This window comes from Orycteropus afer, unplaced genomic scaffold (assembly GCF_000298275.1).
Source record: "Orycteropus afer afer isolate SDZICR_OR568_19922 unplaced genomic scaffold, OryAfe1.0 scaffold00016, whole genome shotgun sequence".
NCBI lineage: Eukaryota > Metazoa > Chordata > Mammalia > Tubulidentata > Orycteropodidae > Orycteropus > Orycteropus afer.
The window spans coordinates 5,230,317-5,247,709 of NW_006921603.1; the positions used below are offsets into that span (position 1 = coordinate 5,230,317).

At 40.3% G+C, this 17,393-nt stretch overlaps 1 protein-coding gene across 1 annotated transcript in view; it reads right to left on the minus strand.

Annotated features, from left to right (window-relative positions):
• FAM13C (family with sequence similarity 13 member C) overlaps positions 1-10,937 on the minus strand; it is a 176,580-nt gene extending 165,643 nt beyond the window's left edge. The window contains exons 1-2 of the mRNA XM_007958879.2: positions 10,876-10,937; positions 1,535-1,591 (exon numbers count right to left, since the gene is read on the minus strand). Coding sequence (XP_007957070.1) covers positions 1,535-1,591; positions 10,876-10,937 — 119 coding nt within the window. The remainder of the gene's footprint in view (positions 1-1,534; positions 1,592-10,875) is intronic.
• Between the last annotated feature and the right edge of the window lie 6,456 nt (positions 10,938-17,393).

Genomic DNA, 17,393 nt, shown 5'->3' on the forward strand with positions numbered 1-17,393 from the left:
CTAAGGCACTTGACTGCTAACCAGAGTCTGGCCGTTCAAATCCACCAGCCACTCCTCGGAAGGAAGATGGGGCAATCTACTTCTGTAGTGATACTGCCTCAGAAACCCAAGGAGGGGTCACTATGAGTTGGGTCTGACTCGAAGGCACATAACAACAACAACATTGGTGCTTTCATATGGGGCATTAGGCAAGTGGTTACTGGCAAAGGAAAAAAACTGAGGCTTCTTTTCAGTCTTCCCAGTGCCTCTAGGTAGCAAAGCACATGAATCCTTTGAAACTCTTTTTATCTCTCTAGCTTTGTTTCTCACCAACCCTTGTTTCCTCACCTCCACCCAGCCCTCAGTGCTCCTACCATCCTGAACTGACTATTGTTCTTCAACTCAAACTATTCCACCCCCTGTGACTTTCCAGTATGACAGTCCCTCTGTTTGGTGGCCTCATCCTTTTCTTGGCTTTATCTACCTACCAGTTGCCATCGAGTCAACTCTGACCCATGGCAGCCCATGTGTGTATGTCAAAGTAGAACTGTGCTCCATAGGGTTTTCAATGGCTGTGATCTTTCAGCTGTAAATCGCCAAGTTCTTCTTCCAGGATACCTCTCAGTGGATTCAAACCAGCAACCTCTTAGTTAGCAATCAAATCTGTTAAGCATTTGCACCACCCAAGGACTACTTCTTGGCATTAGACCCATGAATGAATGAATGAACAAATAAATAAAGTTCAGTGTAGTTTTCACCAGGAAACCATCCCCGATGCCCCTCTGGACTAATTGTCCTTCTCAATGAATCCTCTATTTACCTTCAGCTTAGCAGCAGGTAGTACCCTGACTACTCATTTTCTACACTCTTATCATTTCCTCCAGGAAAATGAATTCTTGGGAGCAGGGATTTGTTTGCCTTTCTCCACTCCTTATTTAGAATGGTTTCTGACACACAAAATAGGCCTTGGATAAATGTTCATTATCCAGTAAGTAGATAATGGAGAAGACAGCCTTGGGTCCAAATTCTGCCTCACAGTGGCTGTGTTAGCATGGAAAACATCTAGTTCGTCTGTGGCCCAGTTTTTCCATCTACAGACTGAGGAGAGAAACATCAGCTTCCTTTCACTTGTTTAGATAATATAATGAAATGTGCCTCGAAGTGGCTGGTACAAAGTAAATGGTGAAGAAATGGTTAACTATGAAGGTTTTGCCACCATAGCATGATGACGTACCTTGAGTATGAAGACCAGACTCTAGACACACAATAACATGTGAATAAATCCAGAGCCTCTTCCTTAGGCTCTATTATGGGAGCATTAAGATGGGCTACTCAGTGCTCAATTCAACAGGCATGTATTACATATTATGCCAGCACTACACTGGGTGCTAAGCGGGGCATCCAAAGGTGGACAAGACAAAACATTCCTTAAGAGCGGGAAAGCTAGTAGAAAAGATGAGATCCATGAATATATGATTAGAAGTCAAAGGAGAGATTAAAGGCGCCAGACTCAGGGAGTTTCTGTCCTTCATAAACTAGCAATGGTGGGTTGTACCTGAGACTGGAGCAATCAGTCTGGTCTTCATGTAAAATGACTGTGTCTTCGTCACACCTAGGGAGAGCGAAAAAAACCATGTCAGATCCCACTGTCTGCTACAGCAGTAGCAGCAATCAGCTACAATTATCTCAAGAGTAGCATTTTAAACCAAAAAATATAACAACCTTCCCTGCTCTCTTCCCAATCAACTCCCATTCCCAACAATTCCACTAGGCAACAATACCAACGTTTTTGTATCATGTGACCTTCAAAGCTCAGAACCAGATGTGATTCTCCTTTTTACTCTCCACTGCTTTTCTACCTAATGCTAACACAACCTTAGCAATGACATACATGCTCACATCACTTACAGGCATCAGACACCAAGATGGATGAACTGTTGTTCGTTCCAAAGAGACCCTACTCCATATCCCTTTCTGTCTTTCCTGCTTCTTACCAGTCCCAGACCACACAGGCTGTGATCTGGACTACTTGAGTGGCCTCCAAATTGGCCTCTAGACTTTCCTGGACCCTTATTTTTTAAAAAATTCCATATTAACCTTATGAAAGATTCTTAACTCTTCCATATTGCAAAATCTCCAGTGCTTCACACTGCTTAGAGTGATGTAGAGTAAGCATTTGTGTTGAGAACAGACCATTCTTTCATTTTAATGTCCCATGGACCCTTTGTTCCTATTTTCAGCCATCTCACCCAAGCGTAGAATGCTTTTCCACCTTCAATTCCTATTCATCCTTCACCGCCCTAGTCAGGTCCCACAAGCTTTTTGGACCTTCCCAGCCAAGTCTACCCTACTTCCAACTTTAATGCATAAATGTTCACTCTTCATTCTCAGGTTTTAGTAACCACTTTTATCCTGCCGGGGAGCTCTGGTGGCATAGTGCCCAAGGCATTTGACTGCTGAGCAGAGAGTTGGTGGTTGAAACCCACCAGCCATTCCATGGAAGGAAGACTGGGCAATCTACTTCCATAAAGATTTACCGCCTTGGAAACCCAAAGAGGGTTGCTATAAATCAGAACCAACTTAACAGCAGCGAGTTTGGTTTCTTGGTTTTATATCCTGCCTCATAGGGTTACTTGATTGCTTTTTACTTCTGAGATCTTTTTAATCAGTTAATTCCACAAGAAGAAATAACTGTGATTTCTTTTTCTAGGTATACCACCACAGTGCCTAGCACAGTACAACCCCAGAGCAGAAAGTCAATAAATGCTTGAATTGAATCACTGCCCCTGGTCCCTCAGCAGGGCTGGGCCCTAAATTAATAAGCATTTATAGCATTCTAGGTTCTGCATTAGGCATTGGAGCTGTGCTTCTCAAACTATGGGAGGTGTGAGACTAACCAGATTGTTTTTTGTTTCCAATCCACCGCAGACAGATAATTTGGTAAAAATGTTATGTTATTGTTGTTGTAGGCAGTCAAGTTGATTCTCACTCGCAGCCACCCTATAGGGCAGAGTAGAACTTCCCTGTAGGGTTTCCTAGGCTATAATCTTTAGGGAAGAAGCCCTGGTAGCACAGTGGTTAAGTGTTCAGCTGCTGACAGGTCAGCAGTTCAAATTCACCAGCTACTCCAAGGGAGAAATATGTGGCAGTTCGCTTCTATCTGCTTTGGGTAATGGCAGATTACCAGGTCTTTCTTCTTGCAGAGCTGTTGATGGGTTCAAACTGCCAACCTTTTGGCTATCACCCGAGCTAGCACTGTCAAATTCCTATAAGCTTATTCACTATTTTCTGTACTTTTCTTGTCTTGCTTATGTTATAAGCAATTCAAAGACCCATGCTGCCCCAAATCCCTATTTGTGTTTAAAGGACACAAAGTTGAAAAAGACCTAGAGTCAGATCTCTACAGAGTACTGAGATTCCATAATGTACTGAGAATATCATAAAAATAAAAATAAAAAAATCACATAGTATTTATACTCTATGTAATCACTGAAATTTTTAAAATATTCTTCACTGTTAATGGTGTATAATTGACCCACAGAACAAATCCACAAGAGCTCCAGTCCTCTTCCCTTGTGAATCCTTTTAAATTATGGGTTTGTAATGAATTAAACAAAGCCACCTACAGACTCTAACCCTCTCTACCTGCTGAAATATTTTATTCTGTGGCAGTTAAAAATATCGGTCAGTTTACCAAAACGTGTCTTTTAACAAAATGAACTAAATTTCCTTGTTTTCACATGTTTCCAACTTGCCAATAACCCACTCTGCTCATAAAATGAAAAGCAACAATTAAATTGACAAGTATTGCTTTGTTCTGTTCCATTAGAGACACTCACTTTAACAGATAATCTGGGCTTTGTAACGCAAATAAAAATGTTTTCCAGTAGAAGCAACCTAGCAAAGTAAAAAAATCAGTGAAGAACAGAAATCTACAATTGTTGCTTCCAAAGAACTGAGTCGCACCTAGAGGTTCACCGCCGGAGCTCAACAATACCTATTGTTTGGGGATTTGGCAAGAACTTATTTTTTTCTCCTTATTTGATTTATTATGTTTCTCTTCAAAGTACAATTAACTAAAATGGAAGCTCGGCACCAAAACATAAAAAGCTGCCGATGTTTTCTGAAGTATAAGACTAGGCCTAATTGGTTGATCTAATTTTAAGGCCTGCTGAAAAAGTCCAGTCTCCATTCAAGAAAACACAATTCCAAGCTCACAGATGCAGCATCTGAAATAGATCTCTCTATGGGCGCACATATGGAAGTTCTTTTTAGTTGAGTTTCATTTACTTTGATGAAGATCATCAAGTTCTAGTCAATTAACAGCCTCTCTGATTACCCTGTAGCCCTTGAGTGGTGCAGACAATAAACACACTGGGTTGCTATCGGAAAGGCTAGAAGTTTGAGTCCACCCAGATGCTCATCAGAGGAAAAGGTCTGACAACCCACTTCTGAAAAATCTACTCTGACATACCATGAGTCATCATGAGTCAGAGGTTATTGGAGAATAAGAACGTGGGTGTTTCTTTTACTCTTCTTTTTTTTTTTCCTTTCTTGATTGTTCTATGGCATTCTTGCCAGAAGCCGCCTGTAAATGTACCACTGGCCCATATAAAATTGGATTCAAGAGTGGGGGAACCGAAATCCAGATCTCCCCACTACTGGAAGAAAATCAACTCACACCAAGTGCCCAGCTGATGTTGTGCATGCTCCTCTTCTTACATTGCTGCTTTTTACAGGAATTTTAAAACCAATCCCTGTCAATGTCTCCCTCTGAGATTTTCAATACTTGGCATTTTCTACTGCAATTTTTTCATGCTATAGATGATGACCTATTCATCAGTCCTTAGAAAAGATCAATGCAACCTTCTTTTATTTTTTCAGAAAAACAGAATAGAAAATACCAGTATATTAAGAGTTAGTGCTGTTTCACAAAATTCATTTAAATGATGTATGTGTATATGTGCTGGATTATACATACACATACATCATTTTTCCCGTTTTTGGCAATAAAAAAAAAGTGCAAGCCACCTTTCTATTAGATCACTTCCTCTGTAATTCTCATCAACTGGAATCCAAGTTGCAGAGTTCTTTATTCGCAGATGCCCAAACACTATATAAGTAATTGACCCTTGCTACCATTTGCCATGAAATGCTCAGAGTTGCTACTTTTCTCTCTAGTTGGACTTTTGTTCCCTGTATCAACCAAAAACATGTGATCACAGACTAGGAGAAAGTGTTCATCATGTACTTGATTGTATTATTGATTGTTGTATAATATACAAAGAACTTTTAAAACTCAACAATTAAAAAAAAAAAAAAAAACCTCAATTAAGAAGTGGGCAAAGGATGCAAACAGATACCTCACCAAAGAGGATATATGATGGAATATAAGCGTATGAAAAGATTCTCAATATCCTGTCACTAAACCAAAACCAACCCCACTCCTGGGGAGTCAATCCTGACTCAGAATGACCACACAGGACAGAGAAGAACTGCCCCATTGAGTTTCCAAGGCTGTAATTTTTATGGAAGCACGCTGCCATATCTTTCACCCATGGCACAGCTGGTAGGTTTGAACTTCCAACCTTTCTATTAGCAGCCAAGCACTTAAGCACTGTACTACCAAGGCTCCTTCATATATCACTGTTGTTATGAGCCATGCAGTCAGACTCGACTCATAGTGACCCCTCTGTGAGTTTTCAAGGTGGTATCACTACAGAAGTAGATTTCCCAACCTTCCCTCATATATCATTAGGGAATTGCAAATTAAAACAACAGCAAGATACTCCACACCTATAAGAATGGCTAAAATCCAAAAAACTGACATTATCAATTACTGAGGAAGATGGGAAGCCACAGTAACCTTCATTCACTGCTGGTGAGTAGTCAAAATGTTTCAGCCACTTTAGAAGATCTGGCAGTTTCATAGGCTGACCAGATGACCCAACAATTGCAGTTCTTTATTTACCCAAATTTATTGAAAACGTGTGTCTATACAAAAGCTTGTACACAAATATTGTTGTTGTTGTTTTTGATACGCCGTTGAGTCGGACCCAATTCATAGCGACCCCTCCTTGGGTTTCCGAGGCGGTATCACTATAGAAATAGATTGCCCAACCTTCCTTCCGAAGAGTGGCTGGTGGTCTTGACCCACCAGCCTTCTGATTAGCAGTCAAGTGTCATAGGCACTGAGCTACCAGAGCTCCCACACAAAATATTACAGCAGTTTTATTCATAATTTCCAAAAACTAAAATCAACCAAGACGTCATTCATTAGGTGAACAGACAAATTGTGTTATGCCCATGTTATTCAGCAATAAAAAAAAAGTGAGCTATCAAGTTACAAAAAGACATGAGAGAACCTTAAATGCTAAGTCAAAGAAGCCAGTTTCAAAAAACTATACACTGTATTATATTCTGGGAAAGACAAAAGTATGTTGTTGTTATGTGCCCTCGAGTTGGACCCTACTCATAGTGACCCCTCCTTGCGTTTCCAAGGCAGTATCACTACAGAAGTAGATTGCCCCATCTTCCTTCTGAGGAGTGGCTGGTGGGTTTGAACCGCCAGCCTTCTGGTTAGCAGTCAATGCCTTAGGCACTATGCTACCGGAGCTCCTAGACAAAAGTATAGAGATGCTAAAAATCAGTGATTGCCAGAGATTCAGAGAGAGAGGGGCAGAGATGAATAGACAAACCACAGGATATTTTCAGGGCAGTGACACTATTCTGTATGATACTGTAATGGTGGGAACATGACATTATGTATTTGCCAAAATGCATGTAACTATACAACACAAAAAAGAAACCCTAATATAAATTACGGGAGCTCTGGTAGCATAGTGGCTAAGGCACTTGACTGCCTACCAGACGGCTGGCGGTTCAAACCCACCAGCCACTCCTCGGAAGGAAGATGGGGCAATCTACTTCCGTAGTGATACTGCCTCAGAAACCCAAGGAGGGGTCGCTATGAGTCGGGGCCGACTCAATGGCACATAACAACAACAACAACAACAATATAAATTACAGAATTTAATTGATAATAATGTATCAATACTGGTTCATCGATTAGAACATGGTTATAGGAGAAACTGCGTGCAGAGGGACATGGGATACTGTACTTTCTGCACAGGGTTTTGTTTTGTTTTGTTTTTCCTGTAAACCTAAAACTGCTCTAAAAATAAAATATATTTTTAAAAAATCTGTAGGGTACTTCACAGCTCACCTTCTCTTTCACATTATCTCATTTAAGCCTGACAGCTCTGTGAGGTAGGAATTACCTTCACACCATAAGGCTAAAAAATTGCCCAGGATTCCAAGGCAGAAAACAGTGAAATCAGTGTCACTTCTGCTCCACCACCCTAAACCCAGAAAAGCAGAAACCAAATATTCTTTTCTGTCTGTCTTCCCGGAGACTCATGACTGCAGTGCTCATAAACTGAGAACCACTTGTTCTTAGAATAACGATAGGGAAATAAGCACCAGTCAGAAGTTCTATTTTCCAAATAGTGGTAAGTAAGAAGAAAGGCCTCAGGTTTCTGATTATATGAAATGTAGTTCATCAGTGCTAGAAGGGGACTTCTATTTACCCTGTAGCACCATGTTCCCATAAGGCAAAATTGCAGAAATACTGACTCCTGTGAGGTTTCTCTAACCATGGCCCCAGAACCACCTGCATTGGCACCACCTGGGGTGCCTGTTCAAAATGGCACGCTCCTGCCCACAACTCCCAGGCCCTAGTTCAACTGTCTGAGGGTGCAACCCAAGAAAGGCAGAATGCCCCACACACAAAAATTACTATGCTTCTGAACAGTTTAATACTGACCTAAAGGTTTCCAGTGAGGACAGTAGAGGTTCAGTGGTAGAATTCTTACCTTCCATACAGAATGCCTTACTTCCAAAAATTAGACAATGGAAATCTTATGCCTCATAATGATCCAAAGTGCAACAGGTCATTAGGATAGCAGAGGACAGTATTGCTTACCTCCGTTGTGCATGTGGTCACCATGAGTGGGCAGAGGGATGGACCAACTCAAACGCAGCTAACATCAACAGTAAAGGTTTCCCAAACCCAGACCAGTTCTGGGCTGACTCCTATAGTTAAGTATTCTGGTTTTCCTTGGGAGAAAGTCTGGGAAACTATTTATCACAAGTCCCTCTCTCTCCATCCCTGGTTAATCTGGATGATCAGTTGATTTTGAGAACCTCTGCTTCAGATGATAACTAGTCAGAATTCATTTCGCACCAGGCTTCATTTAAAATAGCAAGTTAGCCAGGACAACATAGGAAATGGCCCTGGAAAGATAATGGATGAAAAGGTGCTGCACAGATAGAAGGAAAGGTCAAGGCCATTTCAATTTTGGGAGAATTTGGGTAGAAAAATAAATTGCATTGATCCAGAGTTGCAGAAAGTGCCAGACCTAGGAAAAATCCAAGAAGTAAATAAAAACTGTCCTTGAATCCCTTCCAATCTCCCTTCCCTTATAAGGTGCCCAGGTGGCCAAGTGAAACTTTGTTAGGTTTGAATATCTCATAGAATAGTTTATATTAAAGTATTAATGACAAATTATTTCCCAAGCTAATTTCCATTTTAGTAAGGGTTACCATTGATGGCTCGATCCAAAAGAAGTCATCTCTAAGTGGAATTTCATGCAGAGAAGAAAGTAAGTGGGTGAATTTTAGGAGTGGAAGTTGGGGCAGAGACAGGGGAAGTTGTCTTGTATCCAAAACATATACTAAAGGAAAGTGCTTCCTCTGTGTATGCCAAGGCCTCATCCAAATATTTCCTGAGCACCTGTGATATCTACATTTCAACACAGGGCACTCTAGTACTGCTGGCCATGGGAACACATCCAGAGAGCCAAGAAAAAGAGATGAGGGGAAAACATTTTATTAGACAATGACTAGTTTTAAATGACTCTGGTCTATGATGTGTTACATGCACAAAGCTTTTGGTATGCTTTAAATATTCTCTTTAGATTTTGTAAATTAGCCATATGGCATTCCAGTTGCCACTCGGTGCATTTTAAAACAAATCACTGTCACTTTCTGAAAGTAATAACATGATCTTATGCAATCAGAACTCCATGCGGAGTGTCCAGAGACAAGGTACCAGACTCTCACTAGCATTTAACCGTAAAAAACCTGCTTGTGTGCAATCTGGAACTAAGTGTCTTTATTTTGAAAGTGGTTATGCCAACTAAGGGGATTCAGCCACAAAGCGTTTCTGAGAATCAGGCTCTGAAAGCATTTGAAGCTCATAAGCACAGCAAAGGGAAGAGGCCAGTACCTGTACACCAAAACCAGGAAGCGAAGGCTTCATCTTTGGCCTGTATCCCTTTGCAAGCATCTTTCCCATCTCTCAGGCTTTTAGAAAAGCAAAGTTTCTGCACAGGTTACCAAGCATTCTCATTAGAAGGATCTGGGTCCAGATGAGGTTTTCACGTTGCATATTCTAAACTTAACCCTGCTCCTTTAAAAGTGACTCCACTTAAATGAGTTCAAAGCTGGACACTAGAGAGTAGCACATCCATCCAGAGAAACGAAACAAAATGGGAAACTACAGGTGCTGGGGTGCACTGTGGGACCTTACCCCTCCATCACCCAGGCATTGTGACGGTGGTGGGACTTGAAACTCAATTTGTCTCTACTTATTTCCCTTCTATGGAACTTTAGTAATCAGCTCCCAAGTTACTTGTTTTTTGTTTTGTTTTGTTTTATTTTTTAATTAAACATAGCATTTTTTATATACAGAATATAGCTAAGCGCATAAATCTACACATCCATTTTTCCTGAAAAATTGGTTAGAATGATTTCCACAGAAAGGTCCCAGAAGTAAGCATCATGAGTTAGTGTAGAGAAAGATTGCCAGCTGTAGTATATATGTTACATACATATAAGTATACATTGGGAGCTCTGGTGGTATAGTGTCCAAGGCATTTGACTGCTAACCACAAAGCTGACAGTTCAAACCCACCAGCTACTCCTTGGAAGGAAGGTTGGGCAATCTACTTCCGTAGTGATACCACCTTGGAAACCCAAGGAGGGGTCGCTATGAGTTGGATCCCACTAGATGGAAGTGAGTTTGGTTTTTTCAATACATTTTATACAAATTATATATAGTAAGAAAATATACTATTACTTTTTAATGTATATTCTAGCATTAGTAGAACACATTAAGAACAGATGATGAGAATTAAAACCATGAACTATAAATATGTCCTAAAAAATACTGTGCCTGTTGGCCTTGAGTAAAACATTTCCCTCCTTCATTCCACATTCAAACATTGTTAGTTGCCCTAATCAACACTTTTTATGATAGGACCATATGAATCATTACTCCTATAGCCAGATCTTTGAGGTCAGAAGATAAAAATGACAAAGGACATGCAAAAAAAGTTTACTCTGCTGTGTCTTAAAAAATCTGGAGACAGAAGATGGTGTGGATAAGTTTAGCCTTTTTATCACATGCATTCAGCTCAAGTAATTTCACACCCATTTCCTATTTGCTGTAAATCTATACAGCGTGCACTCCATGAAAACTGACACCAATGTTGGCAAAATACAATCAAGTTGGCAAAATACAATCAAGTTTTTCTGACATTTCAGATTTTTTACAAAATGTTAGCTCCAAGAACACCTATCTTGGAGCCTTCAGCCTCCAAAAGCATTCAGCTTGTTTCAGTATCTCTCCCGCTGCTACTTAAAGGCTGCTTTCAACATGTAAAGACTTCTGGGCCCATCAGTCATCACGTCTCGCGGTCTTCACAGACCCAGATTACAGGAGAAAATGCATCTAATAGGAAGAGCGGCTGGGGACGATAGAGGATACCTTCACGATAGTTGCTTCCACAGAAAAGGCATGCAAGTATTATTTTAATGGCAAGAATCACTTACTCTGTTACAGCAGTGCTGCCGAAGGAATTATCCTGAAGGCTGAAACAGAAACAAGAAAACATCAGCCAAATCCAGCCGGGGAGCCGTCTCCCTGATCGCTCTCCCGGAGTTAGAGCACATACACAAACATGGCATTGCAAGGCAAGTCTCAGGGCTCGCCCGGCACGCTCTCTCTACCTTGGGCTGCAGTCTGCACATGCTCGTAACGACACCCCCAGCAGGGGCCCAGCCGCACAGGCGAACCACAAAGCCCGGCAGCCCGCGAGGCTGCGGGGACTGAGCCGGGCGGGGCGCGCTGGCGGGGCGGGACCGGGGACCCCGGAATCCCCGCAAGGAGCACTGGAGAGTTGCCCCGCGAGCCTTAGCCTCGCCAGCCCCGGCGCTGCATTTAATCCAGGCCTTTCATCCCCCGGTGCGACAAATAGGAATGCCCAACTCCTTCTGCCCAGGTGCTGAGCTACCCAGGAGACTTGCTTTCTTCCAGACGTCTCCTACGAATTTTATTGAGCTACCCCACCCCCACCCCTCCCCCAGGGATAGAGGCTTGCAGAGATTCAACTCAGAAGAAGAAGTGGGGAGGGAACAAAAGGAGGGAGGGGGACATTGCTACTGTGTTTTGTTTTAGTGTATGCGTATTGCCAAGGGAAAAGAAGAGCCTCTAACGAAGGACCTTCTGCATCACACACGATCTGTCTTCGCTGTTATTTCAGTCCCTAACCGGAAGCGCCTAGCCCGGGCCTACAGAGCTGTGAATGAGCCCACGCAGGGCGAGTGCAGGATTTATTCTAGACTGTAGCTGGTGACTAGGGGACCGTGCAAGGGGTGGAGTTTGCTGCGCCCTGGAGCAGCCCGCTGGAGCTAAACTCACCACCTTCTTTACAATGAAAGGAGAGATCACAACCACAAACATTTTCCCTTTGAATAAAGGCAACCCTGTTGGGGGAGGGGAAGATGATCAGCCCTCTCCTTCATTTCCCCTGGAAATACTTGTCCTTCCCTTTTTCCATTGTTCATTTCTCCTGCCATGTTGACCTTGACATGGAGTGAGTGACAGACGCTTATTTTAAATTTTGAAATAAGAAAAGCCTCGTATCCCTTTTTTAATCACTCCACTCCCAAAAACAATTGAGAAAATGATTTTTAATCCAAATTATATAAATCAGTGAGTTAACTTACAATAAATTTGAAAAGGTATAAATTGTTATTTTGAGATAATTAGAAAAATGACAGAACTTGGAAATAAATAGGTGAAGCATTACCTATCAGTGTCACACTAAGACCCTGTTTAGCAGGTCGACCCAAGGACTATTTAATTCTCTAGGAGAATATACTTGATTTTACTATTCACTATTGATTAGGTCTTAGATACTATGAGGTTAACTTGCAAATTTTGTCTAATCTGTCCAGAAGAAAAGATAACCTCACAGTTTAAGGTTTTATTCCATTGTTGTGTTGTTATGTGCCGACGAGTCAGACCCGACTCATAGTGACCCCTCCTTGGGTTTCCGAGGCAGTATCACTACGGAAGTAGCATTGCTCAACCTTTCTTCCTAGTAGTGGCTGGTGGGTTTGAACCGCCAGCCTTCTGGTTAGCAGTCAAGTGCCTTAGGCACTATGCTAGGACATTAATAATTTTATATCGCACATAACAATCCAGCAGGAGCCATGGTAGTGCAGTGGTTAAACACTCAACTGATAACCAAAAGGGTTCTGCTCTGTGGAAGAAAGATGTAGAAGTCAGGTTCCATAAAGATTACCAAACAAAAATCAATCTTATGGCCATCAAGTCAGAGCAACCTGGTTTTCAAGGCTGTAAAAGTTTACTAAAACAGACCACCTATCTTTCCTCCCGAGGGGCTGGTGGGTTCCAAAGATTACAGCCTTGGAAATCTTATAGGGCAGTTCTACTCTGTCCTAGTGCATAGCTGTGAATCTGATTGACTTGATGGCAATGGGTTTACTTTTTTGGTTAACAATCTAACACTAACATTCTTTCTAAATGCCTTTAAATACTCAGATTCTCAACCTGCTCTTGGAACCAGCTGTACCATTTCCTCATTAATAAGTTAATTGATCTTCGACATGTGACCTATATTTGCTTGAATCATGTTTTTAACTTTGACAAATCCAAATCAAGTATTCAAAGAAAAACTGGTTTCATTAAGGTTCTTTGCAGTTTTAGTTTCCTTTCTATAAATATTTTTTAAATCACCTGAATAAAACCCTAATAAGGTCTTAGATTTGAACTCTATGGAGAAAGATAAGTTTGGAAATATTCATTCTTTGAATGTTTACCTGTGTTTTATTGACTACACAAAGGCATCCGACTCTGTGAATCATAACAAATTATGGATAACATTGTGAAGAATGGGAATTCCAGAACACTAAATTGTGCTCCCACCAGCCACTCCTCGGATGGAAGGTCGGGCAATCTACTTCCGTAGTGATACTGCCTTCACGACCCAAGGAGGGGTTGCTATGAGTCTGCGCGGACTCAACAGCACATAACAAATTGTGCTCATTTGAACAGTACAGGGGTGAGTGCATTGTTTAAAATCAGAAAAGGTGAGTGTCAAGGTTTTATCATTTTACCATACTCATTCAATCTATATGGTAAATAAATAATCTGAGAAGCTGGACTACATAAAGAAGAATGCAGTATCAGGATTAGAGGAAGACTCATTAACAACCTGTGATATGCAGATAACACAAATTTGTTTGTTGAAAGTTAAGATGACTTGAAGCACTTACTGATGAAGATTACATCTCAACATAAAGAAAACAAAATCCTCAGAACTGGACCAATAAGCAATGTCATTGATAAACAGATGATGTCAAGAATTTCATTTTACTTGCATCCACAATCAATGATGGCCGTGGAAGAAGAAGTAAAGAAATCAAAAGACGTATTGTATTGGGCAAATCTGCTGCAAAAGGCCTTTAAAGTATTAAAAAGCAAAGATGTCACTTTGAGGACTAAGATGCGCCTGATCCAAACCATGGTCTTTTCAATCAATTCACATGCATGGAAAAAAATGAAAAAGGAATACCGAAGAAGAACTGATACATTTGAATTAAGGTGTAGGCAAAAAAATATTGAATATACTATGGACTCCTGAATTCAAAAATGGTTGCAGCAGTAGATAGACAGAGAACTTCCAGAAATGCAAGCTGGACTCAGAAGAGGACATGGAAAGTGGGATATCATTGCTAATACCAGATGGATCTTGGCTGAAAGCAAAGAATACCAAAAAGATGCTTGTGTTTTATGAACTATGCAAAAGCATATGATTGTGTGGATCATAATAAATTATGGATAATATTGAGAAGAATGGGAATTCCAGAACACTTAATTGTACTCATGAGGAACCTGTACATAGACCAGGGGGGTGTTGTTCAAACAGAACAAGGGGATACTGCATGGTTTAAAATTAAGAAGGGAGTGCATCAGGGTTGTATCTTTTCACCATAATTATTTAATCTGTATGCTGAACAAATAATCCGAGAAACTGGACTATATGAAGAACGTGGCAACAGGATTGGAGGAAGGCTCATTAACAACCTGCAATATGCAGATGACACAACTTTGCTTGCTGAAAGTGAGGATGACTTGAAGCAGTTACTGATGAAGATTGAAGACTACAGTCTGCAGTATGGATTACACCTCAATATAAAGAAAACAAAAATCCTCATAACTGGAACAATAAGCAGCATGCAAGTAAATGTAAAAAAGATTGAAGTTGTTTAAGATTTCATACTACTTGGTTCCACAATCAACACCAATGGAAGCAGCAGTCAAGACATCAGACAAAGTATTGCATTGGGTAGATCTGCTGCAAAAGACCTCTTTCAAGTGCTGAAGAGCAAAGATGTCTTCTTGAAAACTAAGGTGCACCTAACTCAAGCCATGGTATTTTCAAATCACCTCATATGCAGGTGAGAGCTGAACAATGAATAAGGAAGGCCAAAGAAGAGTTGATGCTTTTGAGTTGCGGTGTTAGCAAAGAATACTCAAAGTACCATGGACTGCTAAAAGAACTAACAAATCTGTCCTGAAAGAAGTACAGCTGGAGTGCTCCTTGGAAGAGAGAATGTCCAGACTTTGTCTCACCTGCTTTGGTCATGTTGTCAGAAGGAACCATTCCCAGATGGTGATGTCTGATTTAAACAGAAATATTTACTCCAGATATTATGTGGAGGATGAATTGTAGAGGTAGGACTGTAGGTAGGAGGTCAGTTAAGAGGTCATTGTGGTCTAAAGAGAGCATCAATAGAATAACGGTGTTTGGCTTACAAAAGCAGATGGGAAGATAATTGGGAATTAGTGTCATGCATCGCTGTGCTGGGGAGCCACTGAGTTTGGCACCAAGATGATGTGCAAGATCCAGAGTGCCACTAAGGGGAAACTGCAAAAATTAGGAGCTTATGTTGATAAATTTCCTAAAAAATTATAGGGATGGTGGCTAGGAAGAAAACAAGGACAAAATGATAATGAACTCTCCATTTTTCCATGGAAAAACACAATTTATCACCTGTATACCTTCATGGTGTATTAGATGAATTCTCTGTAAAAACTGAATTATCTCAAGTCTTTTGCTACCAATATCTTTGATGATAACATGCCTTCAAATAAGATACCATGCTTAGTAAAGTGGAGGGTCAACAAAAAAGGGGAAAGCCCTCAACAAGATGGATTGACACAGTGGTTGCAACAATGGGCTCAGGTATAGCAAGGATTGTGAAGCTGGCGCAGGACTGGGCAGTGTTTTGTTCTGTTGTACACAGGGTCACTGAGTCAGAACTGACTCAACAGCACCTAATGACAACAAGAATAACATGGACTGCCCAAAGAAAGAACAAGTATGTCTTGGAGAAAGTATAGCCAGAGTACTCCTGAGAAGCAAGGTTGGTGAGATTTCATTTCACTTACTTTGGACATGTGATCAGGAGGGATCAATCTGTGGAGAAGGACATCATGCTTGGTAAAATAGGGAGTCATCAAAAAAGAGAAAAACCCTCGGTGACCTAGACTGATACAGTGGACCCAAACACGTACTATTGTGAGGATGGTACAAGACCAGGCAGCATTTCATTCTGTTATACATTGTGTCACTATGAGTTGGAGCTGACTCAAGAACAACTAACAACAACTTTTATACATAAATGTAAATATATATATTTTCAGACTCCTCTATGGTACTAATTTTGAATGTTCTCATGCAGAAAAAGATCATACTTCTCTCATTTAAATTTTCCCAGTGGTCCATTTCGAATGGAAATGTATATTGCTGTCACCTTTGAAACAGGACTTGCACAACTATAAAAACTAATATGGGCCCTTTGAAAAAAAAATAAATAAGACACATTCAATAAATCCAAATATTTAATAAATCCATGTTGTTGTTATGTGCCGTCAAGTCGGACCCAACTCATAGTGACCCCTCCTTGGGTTTCTGAGGCAGTATCACTACGGAAGTAGATTGCCCCATCTTCCTTCTGAGGAGTGGCTGGTGGGTTTGAACTACCAGCCTTCTGGTTAGCAGTCAAGTACCTTAGGCACTACACTACCAGAGCTCCCATAGGAAAGAAAAAAGAATTCTCAAAAACTCATGAATGGACCAAAATTAGGTTTCAGGTAGTACTCACATACAATCAAAATAACTTGTTGATACAGCTGATTATGGCTACAAATGAAAAATGTTCCAGGAAAAATGCCTGAAATGTGGCAGTATGCAAGAAAATCAACCATTTTAACTTTTACATCTCAATCAGTTCTTATGACATTATTTGTTTACATCTTAAATCAAGTTTAGAAATTATCTTTACAGTATCTTTTCCAGTGTGGCTTTTTGTTTATGTGTTGTACTATTCAACTTGGAATAGGACAATACAGTTGAATAATCATACAACATCTGGTTATTTTGGAGAGACTCAGTTAGACCAAAAAGCAATTCAAGGAAAGTTCAAAAAGAGAAGTAGAAAAACTAACATTTGAGTTATTGAAAAGAACATTCTAGAACAGTGTTTCCCCAAAGTTGAGAAAAGAAAGAAAAATTACATGGTCAAAAATAAAAGTTATAAAGTTATAAATTTACAATTCACATTTGACTAAGGGGCTCTGTAGCAACAAAAAGTGTTTCATCATTTTTAATCAAGTATTTCTCAAACTTGTTGAAGACTAAAATAGTTTTTTTTTTTTAATATATTGTCTACTAATATGTCCTGTTAAATTTTGAGGAAGGAGCTCCAAAATAGATGAGCTGGTATAATTTACTTATTCATTGAATAAATGAATGAATGAACAAATGATGCAACATGCCCATCAATGTTTCAAAAACATGAAGAAAACAGACATAATCCTTGCCCTCATGATGCTTTGACCATAAACATGTGCATGTATATTTGTATGGTGTGTATGTAGTACATCTATCATATGTAAATGTATAGTATTTTCAGAATCCTATTTTATACAAAATAGAATAAGGGGAGATTGAAGATGCTAGATTTAAATATGGTTT